This window comes from Macrosteles quadrilineatus, unplaced genomic scaffold (assembly GCF_028750875.1).
Source record: "Macrosteles quadrilineatus isolate MER2022 unplaced genomic scaffold, UCM_ALF_1.0 Scaffold_11__1_contigs__length_5352618, whole genome shotgun sequence".
Lineage (NCBI taxonomy): Eukaryota > Metazoa > Arthropoda > Insecta > Hemiptera > Cicadellidae > Macrosteles > Macrosteles quadrilineatus.
In genome coordinates this window covers 3,163,303-3,183,204 of record NW_026542604.1, presented here as the reverse complement: position 1 = coordinate 3,183,204, position 19,902 = coordinate 3,163,303, and the positions used below count along the sequence as shown (strand labels likewise).

Genomic DNA, 19,902 nt, shown 5'->3' with positions numbered 1-19,902 from the left:
GAATTGCCCACTTTGCTTTCTATTTCTCAAATCAGTGAGAGAACATGTGCATTGTTATGCAACTGTAGGAAAAATAATATAGTTGGGTGACAACAAGTAAAATGATAACTACAAACCAACGTTACAGGTTTTTACTTTACATAACTCTAAAAGTATAAACAATAACTGACTGCAGGTATCACATGTTACAACAAAAAGTACAGTCCAAACCAGTCACTCTTTATAACAATCGTTACAACATTCTAACATATTTCACAACTATGTTGCTTTCTTCGCTTGAATAGTAGGCTTGACTTTAGTTGGATCGTACTTGTAGGTTTTCTTGATTGGATCCCGGCCTGCTTTCATAAATGCCATTCTATCCATTCTTTCCCTCTCTTGTAGTTCTGTGGTTATTTTGAAATTGTTCCAGGCTAAAAGGAAAAAAATTCTTGAAGAAAACTTAACATAATCTTAGAGGAAATACATTGTCCATTCTAAAATTAAAGAAATACAATATCCAGTTGTCCAATTTAAATAGCGCTATTCCATTGTAAATAATGAAACCCCTTTTCTAGATTTTTCATGGATCATGTAAATTTTGCATTAAAACTATAAACCCTAGTAAAATGAAAAATTTTTGTTCATCGACTGTATTTATTAAAGAGCCCAATTCTTCACATAGGTAGCTGCAATTTTCACAGTTTGCTGACGAAAATGGTTAGGCAAATTCTGTTTTAACAGGGTTCATATTAATGAGGGTTTATTGAAGCTTGGAGTTATGAACTTAAGAATAGCAAAAATGGGAGAAAATGTGTGTGACAATTTAAAAACATGAATAACAAAAGACATATAGCTCATGACCAAGAAAAGCCCACTGTTATTGAGATTACATCATGAAGTGCAATCCAAAATATATAAATGTATCATCTTAAGAGAATTGGAGATCTAGATGCGGTACTGTCTTGTGAGACTCTCATATGTAGGCCAATAATCATGCCAAGCTGTCAAAAATAGTTTGCCCTTTCTGGCATAAAAATCCTATCACATTAAAATTGTTTACATAAATATCAATTATTGTAATTTAGTTTTGACCGTGCGTAAAAAGAAAACATTTAACACTGAAAATGAATCCAATTTAATAGGTACAAATTAAAATTTTATTAATAATGCGGCTAAATTATCTACAAAGTAACTAGATGAATGGATAGATGCTAGTAAGCTATCATGAATAAATAGCTTACTCGGTTGAAAAAGCAGTCTTTAAATGATTGGTGTTACACCTCTTTTTTGTCCTATGGCGGTAGGCACTAGCCTGGGATAGTTTTTCACATTACTTCAGGCTAGACCTAGGGGTCACGGCATTATCACTTGGATAAAATTGATTGGCGATTTGAACCTGGGGCCAAAGTCCCACGCTCTACCACAAGACCAGCTCACTCCCCCAAAGTGGGGTTACACATTGAGCTACAAAATAACATAATGATAGATTATTAGAGGTCAAATGGATACAGTTATTATTTTATTCCTGTTTTGTAAGTCAGCCTGAATTTAAACTTATTTGCACAGTTTTTAACAGGTAGGCTAAATAATCTGTTTTTGTGTGATAACAATATTATTTTATTAAAAATTCTGCAATAGGAAAATTTGATTAATAGAAAAACCACTTTTTTAATGAGTTTTGAACACATACATTCTTTTACGTTTCCAACGAATCCTTTGTCTTTTATGGCCAGATTTGTTGGTGTATGTTTCACCAATTGTTCAATCTTGAAGAATTCTCTCACTCTAGGAATCCTGAGTATTCCAACTTGCACCAATGATAAGAAGTTTGAAGTTGTCCAATATACGAGCATAAGCTGAAATACAAGTTGAAGTTAATAAATGAAATATTCTAAAAGTAACACTGGGTTTATTATATTTTCCTGTCCAGTAAATAGAAAAGATTCTAGCTTAATGACTCCCAACTAACTTATGTATTTTTATTTATGATGGTAGTTCCTTAAAACAACAACATTTTAACAAACAGTTTAATGAGTTTAGGTTTGCTGCAACAGGGAGGGTAGAGAGGTGTTATTTTTTGTAAAATGTTAATAGTTTAGTAAGAAATAAATGCAACTTCCAAATTTGGTTAAAATATGATCATAAACAAGCAAACTACAACAGTTTTACTTATTCTCCATAAGAATAACATGGGAATTTTAAATTTAAAATTGTTTGGAATATTTTCTGTGTTAGGCTCATAATAACAATTCTGACTTCAATATACTCAATTATTTGTTTTTAAGCTCTACAAAATAGTTAGGGAAGAAAATGCCAAATTTTTTTAAAAAAAAATAGGAAAAACTAATTTTTAATCCGTAAAATCCCCCATAAACTCCCGTTCCCATAGTCTGATCATGCTGGCTCGCAAACTCGTTTGAATAAATGTAGGTTTACCTTTATTTCATTAAAATCGGATCATTTTGCTCGAATTATCGTGCTAACCAACACACACATAGGCCTATATAATATATATATGAATTTGAACAAATGGTGTTTTTGGCCTCTAGGGACCTCAAAACAAAAAAGTAAATCAGTCCAGGGTCTTATTCCCTATGGGAAATTCGCTAATAACATGATGTTAACCGGACAAAAATTGATTAGGCTACATGAATAATATTTAGAAATCCAGAAAATATTGAAGCCTTCTAAAGAAAATATAAAAATTTATGTTCCACTAGTTTCTACTTCAAGGACCTCTTCAATTTTTTTATACTCATATATAAATGACTAACCTGTGACCAAGAAGTGTTTGATAAAATCAAAAATCATCCTATATGCAGATGACACAACTGTAGTTACCAAAACTAAGTCCTATAGTGAATTAGAGCATAAAACCAGTCAAACTTTGTTTGAATTGGCAAGCTGTTTTGAGGTTAATAGATTAAAACCTAATCAAGATAAAAACCAAGTAGGTATATTACATTTTCGTACTCTACAAACAAAATAAGGTATATAATACTCCAAAATAGTATTTCAGGACAAGTTGCTACCACTTAGTGGCAGTGATTGAAATATAGATTTACAGATTTATTTTTACAATTTTCCTCGCTGTAAAACCTCGCTTTGGCCAATTTAGATTGGCTAACAGAGACAAAACTCTACTTTAGCACAGTAAATTGATGGTAATTGACTATTTTGTAAGCAGTATACTTACCCCAGGAAAGCTAATCGTAAATGGGAACACAATCAAAGGTAGTCCCATCATTAAGTATTTGAGCAGATGTGAGTTTTGGCTTGTGGAAGGTGTGCCTTCAGCTCCAATCTAAACAGAAAAAGAAAAATTACACTAAAAAATTGTTTTTACCTTTGTCTACAGCTCAATCAGTTGTAACTTCCGTTACGGCCGTTTCGGCATTAACATGCCATCATCAGACGTCTTCGGCTGAAGCAGCGTCGTCACAGTAGAAACATAATGCTTCAGCCGAAGACGTCTGATGATGGCATGTTAATGCCGAAACGGCCGTAACGGAAGTTACAACTGATTGAGCTGTAGACAAAGGTAAAAACAATTTTTTAGTTATATCACAGCTCAGGGGCTAAAAATATGGATTTGAAAAATTACATTTTGGTTTTATGAAAAGTACCTTACGTTCTGTTATCACAAAATATAACCTTAATTTGTTGTTTAAATGGATACCTATGTTATCATTTAAAAAAAAAAACGATTGTAGAATACAATACGGTTTGGGGGTTCAGTCATGGGTATCTTCCGTGTAAAAAAATCATAACCTATCAGTTTTAATACAAGTCCCACTACCTATTACTCGGCAATTATCAGTTTTTTCTTCTTAACAGGCTTACTACTCAAATCAAAATAAAATGCATTCATTTTTATATAGCCTCCAACAATATGTATACATAAATGGCGTCAATATAAAACTATTACTAAACTTAATGACTAACTTTTGGAAAACTATAAAATGCACCATCAATTAAAAAAGATTTTAAAACATTTTTAAAATTGCCAGAGGTTATTTTATTTTTAATTTTTGATTTTGAGTTATATATTTGAATTCCTTATTAAATTCCAAATCGATTGTGCAAGTACCACGCATTATTATTTATTTATTTTTTTTTGTTAAAGTTATAGGACTTAAAAATGTTCTAATGGAAAAGGGTCATTTTGAGAAAAACTGTTTTGAAAATTTCAAATATGCATAAAAATGGTGTTTTTCGTATTCAAGAAACGATTTTGGTATCAAAAGAAAGCTTATAATGTCCTCTTTGAAAGAAATACAAATTTATTTCTTAAATCACATTGGTTTTAATTTGAATAATTGTTTTATTGAAGCATGTCGTAAAAATCGCTTCAGAAAAGGGACCTCTTGTCGGCCCTATATAGAGAATAATGTCATAATCACATATAGAGAATAATGTTAAAAATGTAAAGGCTGTAAACTGTCATTATCCCTAATTCTGAAAAATAAGTTTTACAAGGAGTGTCATATTTTAGTTTTAACATAGTTCTTAAGGATTTCTTTTTGCAAACATAAAATTCTATTTATGTTAAAATTTGAAGTAGCGCCATAGACTTCAATGCCATACGTTATATGTGAATGAATTACTGAATAATAAACCGATTTAATTGTTTCCAAATCACAGAAAGTTGACAGTCGCTTTATAGCAAAGATCCCAGAACTTATTTTAGAGCAGACTTTATCAATGTGACCTGTCCAATTAAGAGTACAGTCCAACGCTAAACCTAATAAATTAGTATTTTCATAAAGGTTGAAAGTTGGCACTGTAATACTCACATTGATTTTTAAAAATTCACATATTTTGACCTTTGAAAATGAACGAGTGTTAGTTTAAATATAGCTGCCTAGTTTAACAACTTCTTAATTCTCCTGTGACAGGGGAACTCTTTCCATTCAGGTTTAAGTTAGCTAGCCTAACAAAAAATTCCCCTTACACCTAAGCTCTTGCTGCCTGTGTTACATTATGAACCTATATTCACTCAAAAATGTACAATACCTTGACAGTACAAAACAATGTGGCACTAGTGATGATCGGCAACATGTAGAACTGGTCTGGCACAGTGAGGTCCGTAAACCACAGAGTTCCTCCAGTTTTCAAACTTTCCACTGGTAAATTAGCCATCTTCCGCATTCCCATGAATACTGAGATAAAAATTGGTGCCTGTAAAACAAATGTCAAAAATGTATTTCACTGCTTTGGTTAAAATGCTTTTAGGTTGAGGTAAGATTTATTGGTAAATATCAGCAATCACTTGTGTGCGGGATAAAAATAAGTTTCCTAACCCTGAAGAAATGGGTTGTTATTTAGGTCATACTAGACTTGATATCTAAGAATATTGTGTGTATATTTGTCATCGTACCTGACCAGTCCTGGATACATACCAAACAAAAGGTCACCCATTTTTAATTACAAACAATATTCTTTAAACAAAAAAAGACACACATTAAAAAACCACTGTGATGCTAGCAAAACTGAAGACTTACTAATAAAGCAGAGTAAACTAGAACTAATGTACTAATAAAACAGAAAAATGTTTATACTAATACTCAAATGAGAACTCGGTTATAAAATACATTTTATACATACTCGGACTAGTCAAATACATTTTAAAGCATTTCACAACTCACTTGAACCAGTGGTGGCAGCATATTTTTAAATGGGTTCACATTTTTTTCTTGCATGAATTTCATTAATTCACCTGTGTATCTAGCGGCTGGAAAAAAAAGTTTTTGTTACTTATCTTTAAAAGCATCATGTTTTGTTATGAAAAGTTGATCAAACACTAGGTAATACATTACAAAAACATAACCACATCATTTAAATACAAACACTCAACATCTCAAATCTCTGTATTTAAAGAAATAGAATTTTAATAACAAACAAATTGTGTTTTAGACAATGCAGGGTGCATAGTTAATTTACATTGTACAATTCAATACTATTTTTCCAGCCTTTTTAAAACTAGCTTTTTCAACAATTAGTGACATGTCAATACCAAAATTTATTGATTCTCGATACCGATACATGAAAAATCTCTTCTCAACTCTCAATACTAATAACATTTGTTTCCTAGTTTTACCAAGATTGTTTAATGGAATTGGTTATAATATACTGACGCCTGTCTTTATATCACAGTATCTCAAGTATCTATATAATTAATACGCTACATGAAACTTTGTCGGTTGAACTCCTCCGCCATTTCTTAGCCGATTTTATCCATTGACGTCTCATTGGAAAGAGCGTGTCGCATAGATTTGCAAACTGGCCTTACATTTTTGAAAAAAAGTCTCTTGGGCTCTACCGCAGTGGCTTTGAAATTTCCCATGTTATCTTTATGAAGAACATAATTGTTTACATTTTGATCAGCTGTATAATTTAATTACTGTTATTTATTTTAAAATTCAACAAAACAAAACGCATTGGGTACATTTACTGATTTTGTTGGAATTAAATATTTACTACTTTAATTTACAATATAAAAAATCGAGAAAGCCTGGACACCTCCTATATAATGAAGAACACCTACAATATGAAGATTCCCACAAACAATGAACAAGAATGTTAGCCGAAATGTTACTATTTAGGAAACACGGACTTAACTTTATGATGATTGTCAAAGTAAAACACTCTATGGCTAAATTAAACTGGTACGACAAGGACATTGTTTTAATAAAAGTCAAGTGATTTGAGAATTATTTGCCTACATCCAAGAAACCTTAATAAAACTTTCATTGAAGGATTTGCATTATTCACATTTAAGGGAAACAAAAAACCATCTGAACAACATTAGGCCTTTCAATTCTTCATTTTTCCAGATAAATATAACTATTGAGTATACACGTATACAATTGAGTATACGTAACTAGCCAAATTATTGCCAGTTGAAGCAAATAAAATAATTGTGATAGAGAGGTTAAGCAGAAAATCAAGCAGTTCTTAAGTAATGTAGACAAAATGTTATCGTTATAAAAAAATGACTGAAGTTTGTAAACGTACTGGCGACAACGGGTAGTACTATGCAGACTACATTATCATTGACGAAGCTCAACATGGACAACCTAATGCGGCTATAAGTGGGAAATATTTGTAGAATACACTAAAAAACTAGATCAGCTTTTGAAAAATGATAAAATATTTACAAGAAATGTTGATTATATGGAACTGTTAGGTACGTAATCTATGAGTTGAGTCTTTTAAACTCAACAGAAATTATGACTTTTATTAGTTTTTAAATAAGTTTTTTGTTTTTAAATAACTACTTACTTTACTTCTTTGCAATTGCTCGATTTCGAGCAACATGTATACTAATTGAGATTATGGGGTGTTTTTCACGTAAAGAACAAATTATTGCAGCTATAAAAAATTCTAACTAGCCAATTAGGGTTTTTACCCTTTTTAACACATTAAATAGCTACCCATTCAACCGTAAATGAAGATCTAATAACAAAATATCAAAGAGAAAATTTTATTATAATAATTAGAGATGTGCCAGAATCATATTTTCAGCCATACCAAACTAAAGGTAATATTGTGATCTCCTGCGTCTGTGGAGACATCATAGTCGACTTCTGGGATCACTGCAAAATCCAGAATATCTTGCTCAATCACGGAAACATTTTGCGATTGTCTCCCGTGGTCACGGTAACGTTATGAATGACTCCCGCAAGCGTGGCGAAATCACCAATAAATAACTTCTACGGTCAGGTGGACATTATCATTGTCTTCTGCAATAGCGGAAAATTTTTTTTAATCTCCCGCATTCATGTAGATATCATCGTCGTCTCCCGCAATCGCGGTAAAATCATGAACATCTCTCACAGTTATGTGAACATTTTAATGGTCTAAGGCAATCACAAAAAAAAATCTGGTTATCTCTTGCAGTTGTGTAAACATCATCATCATGCCGCAATTGCGGCCAAATCATGAATATCTCCCACGGTCATGTGGACATTATCAATGTCTCCAGGTATTGCAACAAATTTCTGATCATATCCCACGACCGTGTTATCGTCTTCGCGGTCAGGTTAATGTTATTATCGTACGGCCGTGTACACGTTATCATTGTCTTTGCGGTCGTGTAGATGTTATCATCATCTTACGGGATCACAACATTCTGGTTATCTCTCGGGGTAGGTAGGCATCATCCATCATTAACTTCCGTGGTCACAAAAATGTCATTGTCGTCTTACATGATCGCAGCAAACTCATTCACATTCTTTAAACGTGGGCAAAATTCTTATCATTTCCCAAGGCCGTTTAGACATCATCATCAACTCCCGCGGTCACGGAAACATCATAATTTAGCGCGATTGCGGCAAAATCAAAACCATTTTCTGCAGCCGTTTACACATCATCATTGTCTTATGCGATCAATGCAAAATTATGAGTATTTTATTAGATTTTACATGGTCCATCAAAATTAAGACTAAATTCCGTCTTTTTAAGATCATTTCAAACTTTCACTACTAATTCCCGATTTTCCTGACTACTAGACACCCTGACTGATTGACCCTGTGATTGCACTCTTGATAATTTAAAGTGTTCTCATCTAGTTTTAGTAAATATTAAATATATAATCAAATGTTTTGAAATGACACAGGTTTTATATGTATTTCTCCATATTAAAAATTATCCATATCTTAATTTATTTTAACAATATGGAAATTCTACAAGTTCACTGTTTAATAATTAAATATCAATATCTTAGTAATAAAACAAGATCAACATACAAAGACTATCCTTATTTTCTATGCCGTGTAACTACTTGGAGTCAATATATATTGTTGTTTATCAGGAATGGTAAAATAAATTATACTCACTTTCCAGCTTGTCTCCCCGCTGCCTTGCTTCTGTAACTTTCGCTTGAATGTGTGTCATTTGAGGCATATTATTATTCAATATTGCGATATTTCTTTGGGACGCAATGACTATGGGAAACAGCATTAACCTGATTAGTATAGTACCTGAAAAATCATATTTACTTTAGACAGGTGCTCAAGGTAAATTTGGTAAGTATAGAAGCAAAGAAAGATTATTAGTTTGATTTTCTGAAAAATCAGAAGCTTATTGATCAAAACTGCACCTACCACCTACCTGTCCTTAATCATTGAGCCAAAAGATAAAAATGTTAATACAAGAATGTTTTACCTTGTATATTCTTAATCTTTGAGTCATTATGTAAGTCAAATTTGGTTTTAACTTTAGTTTTTTAATAGTTTTGACAAAAACTAAACTAAACCGTGGTTATAATAGTGCTCGTTTTCAAAACTGAGTCGTTGATTTCTCCAAGCGTCCTGATGCAATTTTTCATTGGGCTATCAATTAATGGTACTATCTTAACATAAACTCAATAATATATAGTAACAAGACCAGTGTTTGGACCATTTCCTTACAAACAAGTTTTACAAATTTCAATACATGAAACAAAACACCAATTGAGATAAGGAATAAATTATACCTTTAAATAACTTTGTAGTATCAGATAATACCTTTTGCAGCAAAACTTAAAACTTAGCGTGATTCCTGTTGATTTATTGAGTATTTATTTGAACAGGTCTATATTAATCTGGGTTATTAAGAGTATTATTGTAACATGATAATGGCCCTTACAATCTCTGAAAGCATACAAACCACATTACCAGCAACGACGGCTTGCCACCAAGGTAGTCCCAAGTCTACATGAAAATACTCTAAACAAGTCTGGACCATCCCAGGAGGGGTCCATCCGCCAAGCCCAAGCTCCGAAAATGGAGTCTCATGTCCATAGCCCTAAAATGCAGACAATTGACAATAGTTATTTAGAAAACCACAACAGTGTTCCTAATGACTTGTTGCAAAAGCCGGAAAAATAGGTTTGCAGCAAATTAAGAAAATAGTTGTTGGATGGAAATGTACTTAGTCGTCAGTAAGCTAAACCCTTATCCCAACTGATGTCTTCCTTGTGTCTGATCCAATTCTACCTAAGTACTGTACAGCAGCTTCAAGTTTCTAACTTTTACATTTACCTATACCAATGGCAACTGTAGCGTATTGTATATAATACCTAATCTTAATACAACTTTTAACAAAGGTAAAAATTTTGGACAAGTATCCACAGTAAATAATATGTTTTAATCATTTTAAACCTAAATAATTAATTATAAACTTTAACGATAATATAATAAGTAGGCCTAATTTAAAACAAACTGTTAAACAAGGTTTAAAAAGATTAGTTTAGATTTTAAAACTCTAAAACTAAGTTAGTTACCTACATTATTTATATTTCAGTTGGTAATTCATTAAAAAATATTGGATTAAAAAACTCTTTAACTCGTTTTAAAATTTTTTTGTGGTCATAGGGGGTCATTTTACGTAATTGTATCCACGGTCATTTTAAATTTTGAACTCATGTAAGAAATATTATTTAGTACTCAAAAATCATAATCAATCCACAGGTACAATCTACCTTAGCTATTTATATCCTAGCAGAGGGATTTCTGACCAAAAAGTGGAATCAAGCTTCACCTGTTTACAACCGAGTGATAACTTACACCCATTAGCCTAGTTAGGTTTAACAATAGTTGAAAACTTCTTTCATTTAAAAATAAACACAATGATAAATGAGTATTTTATGAAGAAGTTTGTATTGTTACCTCAAGCATAGAAACTGGACTGTTCACAGCTGGGGGATCTGGAAGAGAGTCTAATACACTGACATAACCAGACTCCGAAGAAAGTTCTCCTTGCAGCTTGTGTACAAAGTGAAAGACAACTCAATAAACATTATTAAGAAAACAGAAACAAAATCAGAACAAATTTTGCAAATTGATTTCCAAAATCCAATGAAATGTTAAATACCTTTGGAGAACTGGCTGCTTCAAACGCGACATTTCCGACGTCTAATGTTCCATGATCCGATGTTGAAGAAGCCGGATTACCCCAGATCTAATAAAATGAAGAATTTGTATAAACTGGTCACCAGTACAAAAACACCTAAGACTGTGTAAAACCGAGCCACAACTCACAACACCAAGAGAAAGTTAAGCTACCTCCATCGCAGTCTTGTATATATCTGGTCCTGTTTCAGAAGATTCAACTGTTGTTACAGAGGAAGATTTGGAAGGACGAGCCACTGCTAGATCTTCCTCCGCTGGGAAACTTGAAAACACCTGAACAGTAGGAAAATTACAGATCACAGTGACCTGATTATGTGTCACTCTCGGAACTAGAGAACCTCTAAAACCTGAGGAACTACAGATATGATTGTGAATTTATTTCCAGCAGGCAAAAGCAGTTAATTTGCATAATGACACTTGGTCGTTCAACAAGAAATGGCCTAACTTATCAAACATCACATGTAGGAAAAGTGATGTAAATGTAATCAAATGTTGTAAACTCAATACATTTCATTGATCATAACCATCATCAATCATCATTGAATGATAATTATCAGAGTTAAATTATCAGAAGGCAACACTACTCGGATTGTAACATATTTGATAATGATAACCGCACATAATTACCGGTATGGGCTAAGTTGGGAAAATTTTGAAAAGTTTAGAATCTAACATAGTATAAAATAAACATAAACCACTCAAATTTAAGTGTTTTAAAGGAAGGTACGACTGTAATCTGCATAGAACTGTCTGTGTTTAAAGGTGATTTGTTTTGAAACATAGAATAGTTAACAGCTCAATAACTAAACATTTCTCAAACATTTTTATTGAAAACGAATAAGAATAAAAACAACTAACTTTTCACCACCGTGCATGTGAAGTACCTGTAATCTAAAAAAGGAAGGGTCTCAACAAAATATAAAACAATACAGCTAACAAGACTACCAAAAAGAGCAAGACATGCAGTTTGAAAAAGAACTTGAACAAAAAAGAAACAATTGAAAGGAGCTGAAAATTAAAGTGAAGTCAACGGAAATTGCTAACATTGAAGAATAAAAATTCATCCTCCATACCTCCATAGCGACCCTGTAGACTTCTGGAAGTGTATTTGATACAGAATCATAGCTATTCTCTATTGATGAGGAGTCAGTTGTAAATCTGCTAGACTGAGAGTTTAACAGCTCCAATTAGTCTCAAAGAACAGCACATTAACACATTTAAACCCTTTCAAATAATAATTCAGCCAAGCAAGATAAGTCTAATTTCAACTTCTAATCAAAATAGTTTACAAAAGCCATTTGTTTACTTATAAGTTAATAGGGCTAGATTAGTATTACATTTGGTAACTCAACCCATTATTTTTTGTTAGACCAACACTTTCTTTTGAAGTTTTGTAATTGTATTCCCAAGGGGGTCCATGAAGGCTAACAACTATCTTCGATTTTCTGGCCATAAGAACAATATTAATTTTGTTAATTTCAAACAGCTGCTGAAGAGTTATTAACCATCTCAAAATATGTTTCAAATAGGTAGGCCTACCAAAGTGGGTAGGAATTTAAATATCTAATGAACTGTGAGATTATAAAATTTTCTTCCAACTTTAGTAATTGTTTTATGAGTTACAAGGTCTAGGCTCCAAAGACTCTTAATCCCAAGAGTGTTAGATTGTACTGTCTCAAGATGTTTTTTATAAAAAATGTAATAGGTTACAATAGGAGGGTAAAATCGGTCCATGGTTTTGTTAGTAATTAAGTTAGTAGTTTAGGCCAACCGTATGGTTAGTTTAAACAATACACTACGTAACTTAAATATAACTAACTTATGCACCTGAACAGAACTCGTTATGTCTGAAGGGGCTGACGATGTGACAGCAGTGGGAGGTTCTGGAATCGGGTCCAATTCTGCTAACCTCTCATTTGATTTTTCTGTCACCTTTGAGCTGGTTGTGCTTTCATGTCTCGCTTGCAAAATAGAACCAAAGGAACTTGATACGTAACCATTTAAAAGTCTAACTTCATTTGTTCTTGAAGGGAGTTTTAAGTTTCGAAGACAGCAAACATGTAGATGGGCTGCACTGTCAACCTGAAAAAGAAAATGCACAAGAATGTATTATTAAAATGAGATGTGTTATTAACAAATTTATGTAAAATAGGTATAAAACAAGGAATTACTTATTTATATAGTGTTGGAAATTTCTCCAGACGCAACTTCAGTATGTTTGCTGCAGAGAATACATTAACAAGATTAATTTGAACAGCAGACATTTTACAAATAGGCTACCACACAGTAATATTTGGCCTACCTAACATCTTCACAGAAAATTTACTAAATTTAAACCTAATTAAAATTTTACCTAATTTAACTTTTTAAAAACCTAATTTAAACCTAATTAATTTTAACAAATTTAAGAGGCACAAATGTGTACATACATCCCAATTTTGGTCATGATTAGCTTAGCCTATTTGACTAACGGATAAGTTAAATGAATGACTGAGTCGTTTTGGACTTGGTCTGGTTTACCGTGGTGAGAAATCTTTGAATTTTAACTTAGGGGTGAGCTTATATCCAGGGGTATGTTTTAAGACTCACTGACCCCCATAGGCTTAACTTGCAGAGCAAACATTTATTACCACACAACTGTACCGTAATGAACTTTTGGCTACGTCCGTGCATATCTAAAACGTGACACAAGTTAACTAAATAAATTTTGTAACAAGGCCAACATGGTAGTTTAATACCCTTGAATTTAAATATTTCCGCTCAGATCCATTATAAGATTTACAATAACCTACCTTAAGTAATTAATAGGCTAAATTATAAGTTGCCTACAACAGTGTTAACTTGGCACAGGAGTGGTTCTCCTCATACCTTAGAAAGAGGGAGCAATTCGTTGAGGTCAGAGGTGTTGACAGTTCTGGGTGTGCTCGACCCTTTGTCTCCTCTCGGGACACCGTCACTTGTGGGGTTCCCCAGGGATCTGTCCTCGGACCTGTGCTGTTTCTGATTTATATCAATGAACTGCCTTCAAGTGTTGAGGCTGGAGAGATCTGTCTTTTTGCGGATGACACGTCTTTAACTCTGTCTGGCTCAACTTCCGAGGAATTAGAATTAAAATCTTTTATTGAGGCAAATAACGTAAAGCAGTGGTTTGACTCCAATTTATTAAATCTCAACCCCAACAAAACTGAATTGCTCCGTTTTTCAATCCTAGGCAATCCACACACAACTATCCTTTTAGACAACGTGGAAATTGAGTCAACAGGAGGCGTCAAGTTCCTTGGTTTAATATTAGACAAACACCTTCGTTTTTATGACCATATCGACAGTGTGTGTACGAGGGTTGGTTCCAGCATCTTTCTTTTAAAACAATTGTCAATTTTTTCTGATCAGAACGTCCTTATGACCCGCCTATTATGAGGTCATTTTCCCTCATTTAGTATACGCAGTGCCGGCATGGGGATGTGAGAATGGAAGGACCAGATTTCTATTTCGACTTCAAAAGAGAGCAATTCGAACCATCTTTAAAATCAGCTCACGAACTTCATGCAAAGATTTTTTTCAGTCTTCAAATAGGCTACGGTATTTTAACTTTTCCATGCATATACATCCTTGAAACACTCTCTTTTCTGAAAAAGAACATTTTTTTCCATTTTTTCAAGTTCCAGATCATGTCCATATTCTTTGCAAAACAATCTTAATCTTCAGATACCAAAACATTCAACCACCTTTTTCAAAAAACATCTTTATTATAACGGTATAGGCCTACTGCTTTTCAATGCACTGCCAACACATCTAAAAATTGAGTCAAACCCTGTTGTTTTTAAAAAATCACTTCGAAAATTACTGGTGTCCAAGTGTTACTACCGTGTCCGTGATTTTATTGCTGATGGGTAGTCATAGGCATATGGTACCGTATGCTTGGTTCATGAATTGATTACATGTAAATATTGTTTATTTTAGTAGCCTAGTTATTTTATAGTTTATAAGACAATCTTTATTTTTTTTATGTATATTGACTTAGCCAATGCATTCATGTAAATCTGGCCAAATAAATGACTTATGACTTATGTATCCTACAATAAATTACAACTTCCTAACTTAAGACCTAAATCTTTTGCAATACGATAGGCATATAACACTTAACTTAAGTGCATACCATAGCCTAACAACTATTAGGTTAGGAACGGTAGGCCTACACCTAACTTATCTTTTTTACAGTTGTAAAAATTATTCAAAGAAACGGTCCAAACCCTGGTCCATCTTCAATCTTTTTCTTTGATAACTTAACATTGGTAATTGATGGACCAATGACAAAATGGCATCTGGGTCCATTCAATCTTGCTTGGAATCAAAACTACCCTAAGCACCCAAAACAGCAACCCACAAATTCGAAGACATGCATTATAACCACCCAGCAGCAGCTATTCAGTATTTCCATACGCGGGATTATTATCCCCAAAACAGGACTTTTAGACCATGAGGCATGATAAAACGGGATGTGGGATAAAGCAGGATATTTGGCTATGGCGTCTATTATAATTTTTTTCTAACTTAAGTTTAGGTACTTAATTTGGGAGAAAATCTAACTCTAATTGGTTAAACTAAGTTAAGTTTACTGTGGCAAAATATAATAGCAATGTTTTAAACAACTACCTATTTAAAAATGATAGGCCTGCGTCAAATAGGCTAGGCCTATAACACTCGGGATTAAACTAAATAGGCCTATCATTAGGATAGAAAAGGATTTCTCAACAAAGTAGGCCTAAGCGGGATTATTTTTTTGGCCGAGTGGATGGATACACCAAGTTACAGCTAGGCCCTACCCAGAGAACTTTTCTTTAGCCTGTTAAGTGCCACTGTTTATGGAAGGCCAATTATTAGTAGACCTAGCCTATGTTAAGTAGGCATGCCCAAATGTATGCAATGTAGCCTAGGCCTAAATTAATGTGGGCGATTTTTCAGTAACAAGTTATTAGTCAAGTGAATTATTAAAGTAATAAAATCAATAAATGCAACAAAGCAGTCGGCCTAAATGTAGTAAATTACTTGCAAGCTACCGTCTATGAGAGACTTGGGATTAAATCTAGCCAAGTAGGCCTAAAATGAAAAACTAACCTTTAAAAAATGCAGTGAAGGCTTTAAAGTGCGTTTCATCAAAGAAGGTCTGGAAAACATTTTTACTGATAGGTATAGCTGATCGCAAATGAACTCTTGGCTATGGGTGTTCTTTTTTTTTCTTTATGGGTGTTTCTTCTCTTGCACTTTCTTCTAAACTAAACTTGTATTGTCTTCACGTTGAAAGGAAAAATGTTTACATTTACAATTATTGTGCCGGTCTAATTCTATCTAATCAAACTAAATTAAAACTAACTATGATATGACTCATTGCTCTGTTCGATTGAATGAATCCATACTGTAAACATAACCAAACCAATAAACCATACATAACCTATTTTATTTAATTTAATTATCACCTCTGGACCTTGGGTATTTACTCAGGGGAGGTATAGAAGAGGCTACGATGACAGCTGAGATCTTCTTATTAGCTGAGGGAACGCCATTACCGTAACAAAACGTTCAACATCCATCGGCCTCGGTGGTCTATTGGTTAGCGTGCCGGGCTGTAGGTCCCGGGTTCGAAATCCCGCTGGTAGCGTTAACTTTTTGTCCAAGATTTTTTTATTATCAGCAAGTTTGGTTGGTTTGGTTTGGTTATTACAGTTTAATTTTATTATTAAGTCATTATAAAATTTTAATTGAGCAATTTCTAGTTTTATTTAATAAACAGAATTATTTTTCCGATTACTAAACTTTTGTTATATTATTTCTTTATCAGCAAGTTTGGTTAGTTCGGTTAGGTTATGATAGTTTAATTTTATAATTAAAAAATAGTAAAATTGAATTTGAGGCATTTATAATTTTATTTTATGAACAGAACTATTTTTGCGATTAGTAAACCTTCATTGCCAAAGTGCTCTCTACTACAGCGCTGTTCGCGGAGGAATTTTGAACTAAATGCCTCATTTGTACCTCCCCTAAGTCAGACCCTGGACCTTGGGCCTCGGTGTTTCGGTCTGGATCTAGCACAATTTGTTTTTCAGGATTAATTTTGCCAAAAGTTTAGTAATTGAAAAATTATTTTTGTTCATAGAATAAAATTATAAATGCCTCAAATTCAATTTTATATTTTTTTATTATGAAATTAAACCGTCATAACCTAACCAAACCAACCAAACGTGCTGACTATGAAAAAATCTAATGAAGGTTTATAATCGAAAAAATAGTTCTGTTCATAAAATAAAATTATAAATGCCTCAAATCCTATTTTATAATTTTTTTATTATGAAATTAAACTATCATAACCTAACCAAACTAACCAGACTTGCTAACAATGAAAAATCAAATGAAGGTTTAACCGAAAAAATATTTCTGTTCATAAAATAAAACTATAAATGGGTCAAATTCAATTTCATGTTTTAATTATAAAATTAAACCGTCATAACCAAACCAACCAAACTTGTTGATAATGAAAAAAATCCAATACAAAAAAATAGTGCCACGGGTGGGACTCGAACCCGAGTCCTTCGGATCATCAGCCCAGCACTCTATCCACTACACCACCGAGGCCGTTGGCATCAACCGTATCGTCGCGGTAATGATGTTCCCTCAGCCAATCAGAAGCCTCAAAATAATACTGAAGGCAAAACACTAATCCTGAAATAAAAATTCAGCCTGGATCTAGGATCTGATACGTTTATTTAAATTTTTTTAAATTTCTTCTTATTTTATATAACACTGTTACTACTATAGTTCGGCCGCTTAGAAAACGACCAAACGACCTCCTCCACCATTGGTTTAGCATCAGCGCGCGCGCAGGTCGTTTTCTAAGCGGCCGGACTATAGTCGATTTTTCTAACCACCTGACACGCACATCATAAAAAATGGTATTTACTCAGGGGAGGTATAGAAGAGGCTACGATGACAGCTGTGGGCTTCTTATTAGCTGAGGGAACGCCATTACCGTAACAAAACGATCAGTAGTCATCGGCCTCGGTGGTCTAATGGTTAGCGTGCCGGGCTTAAGGCCAGGCGCACACAGGCGATTTTGAGTTGCGCAACAGTTGACCGACTAATCGGGGGACTGTTGCGCAACTCTCTCGGAGACTCTGAAGTCTAGCGACAGTTGAGCTGGAGTGCGCACACAGGCAACTTTTTAGTCGCGGATCTAGTCTTGAGACGTGTTGGAAATACATTCGTAACAGCGTTCCGAATGGATTTCAATGATACAGCCGTAGTATGTGGTTTGTTGCTGAAGTTTCGCGCGCGAAAGAAAAAGAGAAGATACTGGGTTCAGGGTTCATCCCATATATATAGTGAGCAACTTGTGAAATGACAGTTTCAATGACTTATAATATAGTCGGCCTCTTCTCAAACATCCTCAACACGCACACTCATACTTGTAATTTTCTAAAATCTTCACACAACAAGAGAGCAAACACTAGTGACAGTTCTGGCCACGAGTAGTTGAACTCCTGGGGCTTGACTGAGCGAGACAGCTACTATTTAGTTGCATGTGTGCGCATCTACACTTGTTTCAATGGATACCAAACCTGGAGCGACAGTCCCGCAACAATTCAGTCGCAGAGCAGTCGCTGGCAAATTGGGTCCGGGAACATCGGTTGCAACAGTTGCGCGACTGTCCCCAGACTGTTTCCTTCGTGTGCGCACTGCAATTTAAAACAATGTTGAACATTTTAGTCGGGCAACTGTTGCACGACTCAAAATCGCCTGTGTGCGCCTGGCCTAAGCTGAAGGTCCCGGGTTCAAATCCCGCTCGTGGCATTAACTTTTTGTCCAAGATTTTTTTATTATCAGCAAGTTTGGTTGGTTTGGTTCGGTTATGACAGTTTAATTTTATTATTAAGTCATTATAAAATTTTAGTAGAGCAATATCTAGTTTTATTTAATAAACAGAATTATTTTTTCTATTAATACACTTTTGTTATATTATTTCATTATCAGCAAGTTTGGTTAGTTCGGTTAGGTTATGATAGTTTAATTTTATAATTAAAAAATAATAAAATTGAATTTGAGGCATTTATAATTTTATTTTATGAACAGAACTATTTTTGCGATTAGTAAACCTTCATTGCCAAAGTACTCCCTACTACAGGGCTGTTCACGGAGGAATTTTGAACTAATGCCTCATTCGTACCTCCCCTAAGTCAGACCCATAAAAAATACGTGTAGGAGCAGGAGCATTTCAGCTATTTCAACTAAAAAAGTTGGTTCTACCTTTACCTTTACCTTCTTCTTCACCGCCACTCTCCTTAAGACAGGGGGTACGTCTTCTTCTTTGGGCAAGGCCCTAGGAAGTTTATTGTTGGTCAAAGTTTGACCTGGGTTCTTGTTTTGGTGTATGTGTGAGTCTATCTGTTTTTGTTGATGGTGTAAAATTCTTGTTTGGTGTAGCATGGATTTTGTGTGAGATGATTTGTTAGGGTTTGCTTGAATTTGGTTTTGTTAGGTTTTAGGGATTTGATGTTTTGGGGAAGTCTATGATATGCAAAAGAATTAAAAAGTTACAAGATTTAACATCAGAGTGCAGCACTATATTTTTTTGCATTTATGAAAACAGCTTATTTGAACTAAGCAGCAAAAAAACAGTGATACGCAATGAGAACTGTCAAAGTAGGATTGTTTATGTTATTAATTTTCATGATAATTTGTGATATTTTGCGGATTCCTAATACGTAATATTAATAGTCAAAGGTAATATTTATATTTCTCTATTGTTTAGGTGAAGAGGTAGAACATTTATAGCTATGGTAAATGTGTAACATTATAGTATACACCAATTTAAAGAACTAAATTTTATCAAACTGCGTCCTCTCCCATTGCAAACGCAAAGCTCTAGTATTACTGCAATAATCATTTTATCCTTATGCCAACCCCGTACGAAGGACGGGTACTCTTAGTAAATGTATGTGTGTGTGTTTGTAAACACGATAACTCAATTATAGTA

The 19,902-nt window shown here is 33.8% G+C and overlaps 1 protein-coding gene across 2 annotated transcripts; it reads right to left on the bottom strand.

Moving 5' to 3' along the window:
* Nucleotides 1–116: 116 nt before the first annotated feature.
* On the bottom strand, nucleotides 117–16,314 carry LOC129004840 (mitochondrial inner membrane protein OXA1L-like). 2 transcript variants are annotated; one of them, XM_054433495.1, is made up of 11 exons: nucleotides 11,951–11,971; nucleotides 11,031–11,150; nucleotides 10,840–10,926; nucleotides 10,635–10,730; nucleotides 9,642–9,771; nucleotides 8,823–8,966; nucleotides 5,631–5,716; nucleotides 4,999–5,163; nucleotides 3,179–3,286; nucleotides 1,673–1,838; nucleotides 117–413 (listed from the first exon to the last, which is right to left on the bottom strand). In XM_054433495.1, the coding sequence occupies exons 1-11, from the start codon at nucleotides 11,954–11,956 to the stop codon at nucleotides 259–261; spliced, it is 1,263 nt and encodes a 420-aa protein (XP_054289470.1). In that variant the 5' UTR covers nucleotides 11,957–11,971; the 3' UTR covers nucleotides 117–258. The 2 variants fall into 2 exon arrangements, with proteins under 2 accessions (XP_054289470.1, XP_054289469.1); XM_054433494.1 differs by lacking the exons at nucleotides 10,635–10,730; nucleotides 10,840–10,926; nucleotides 11,031–11,150; nucleotides 11,951–11,971 and adding exons at nucleotides 12,705–12,959; nucleotides 15,993–16,314.
* Between the last annotated feature and the right edge of the window lie 3,588 nt (nucleotides 16,315–19,902).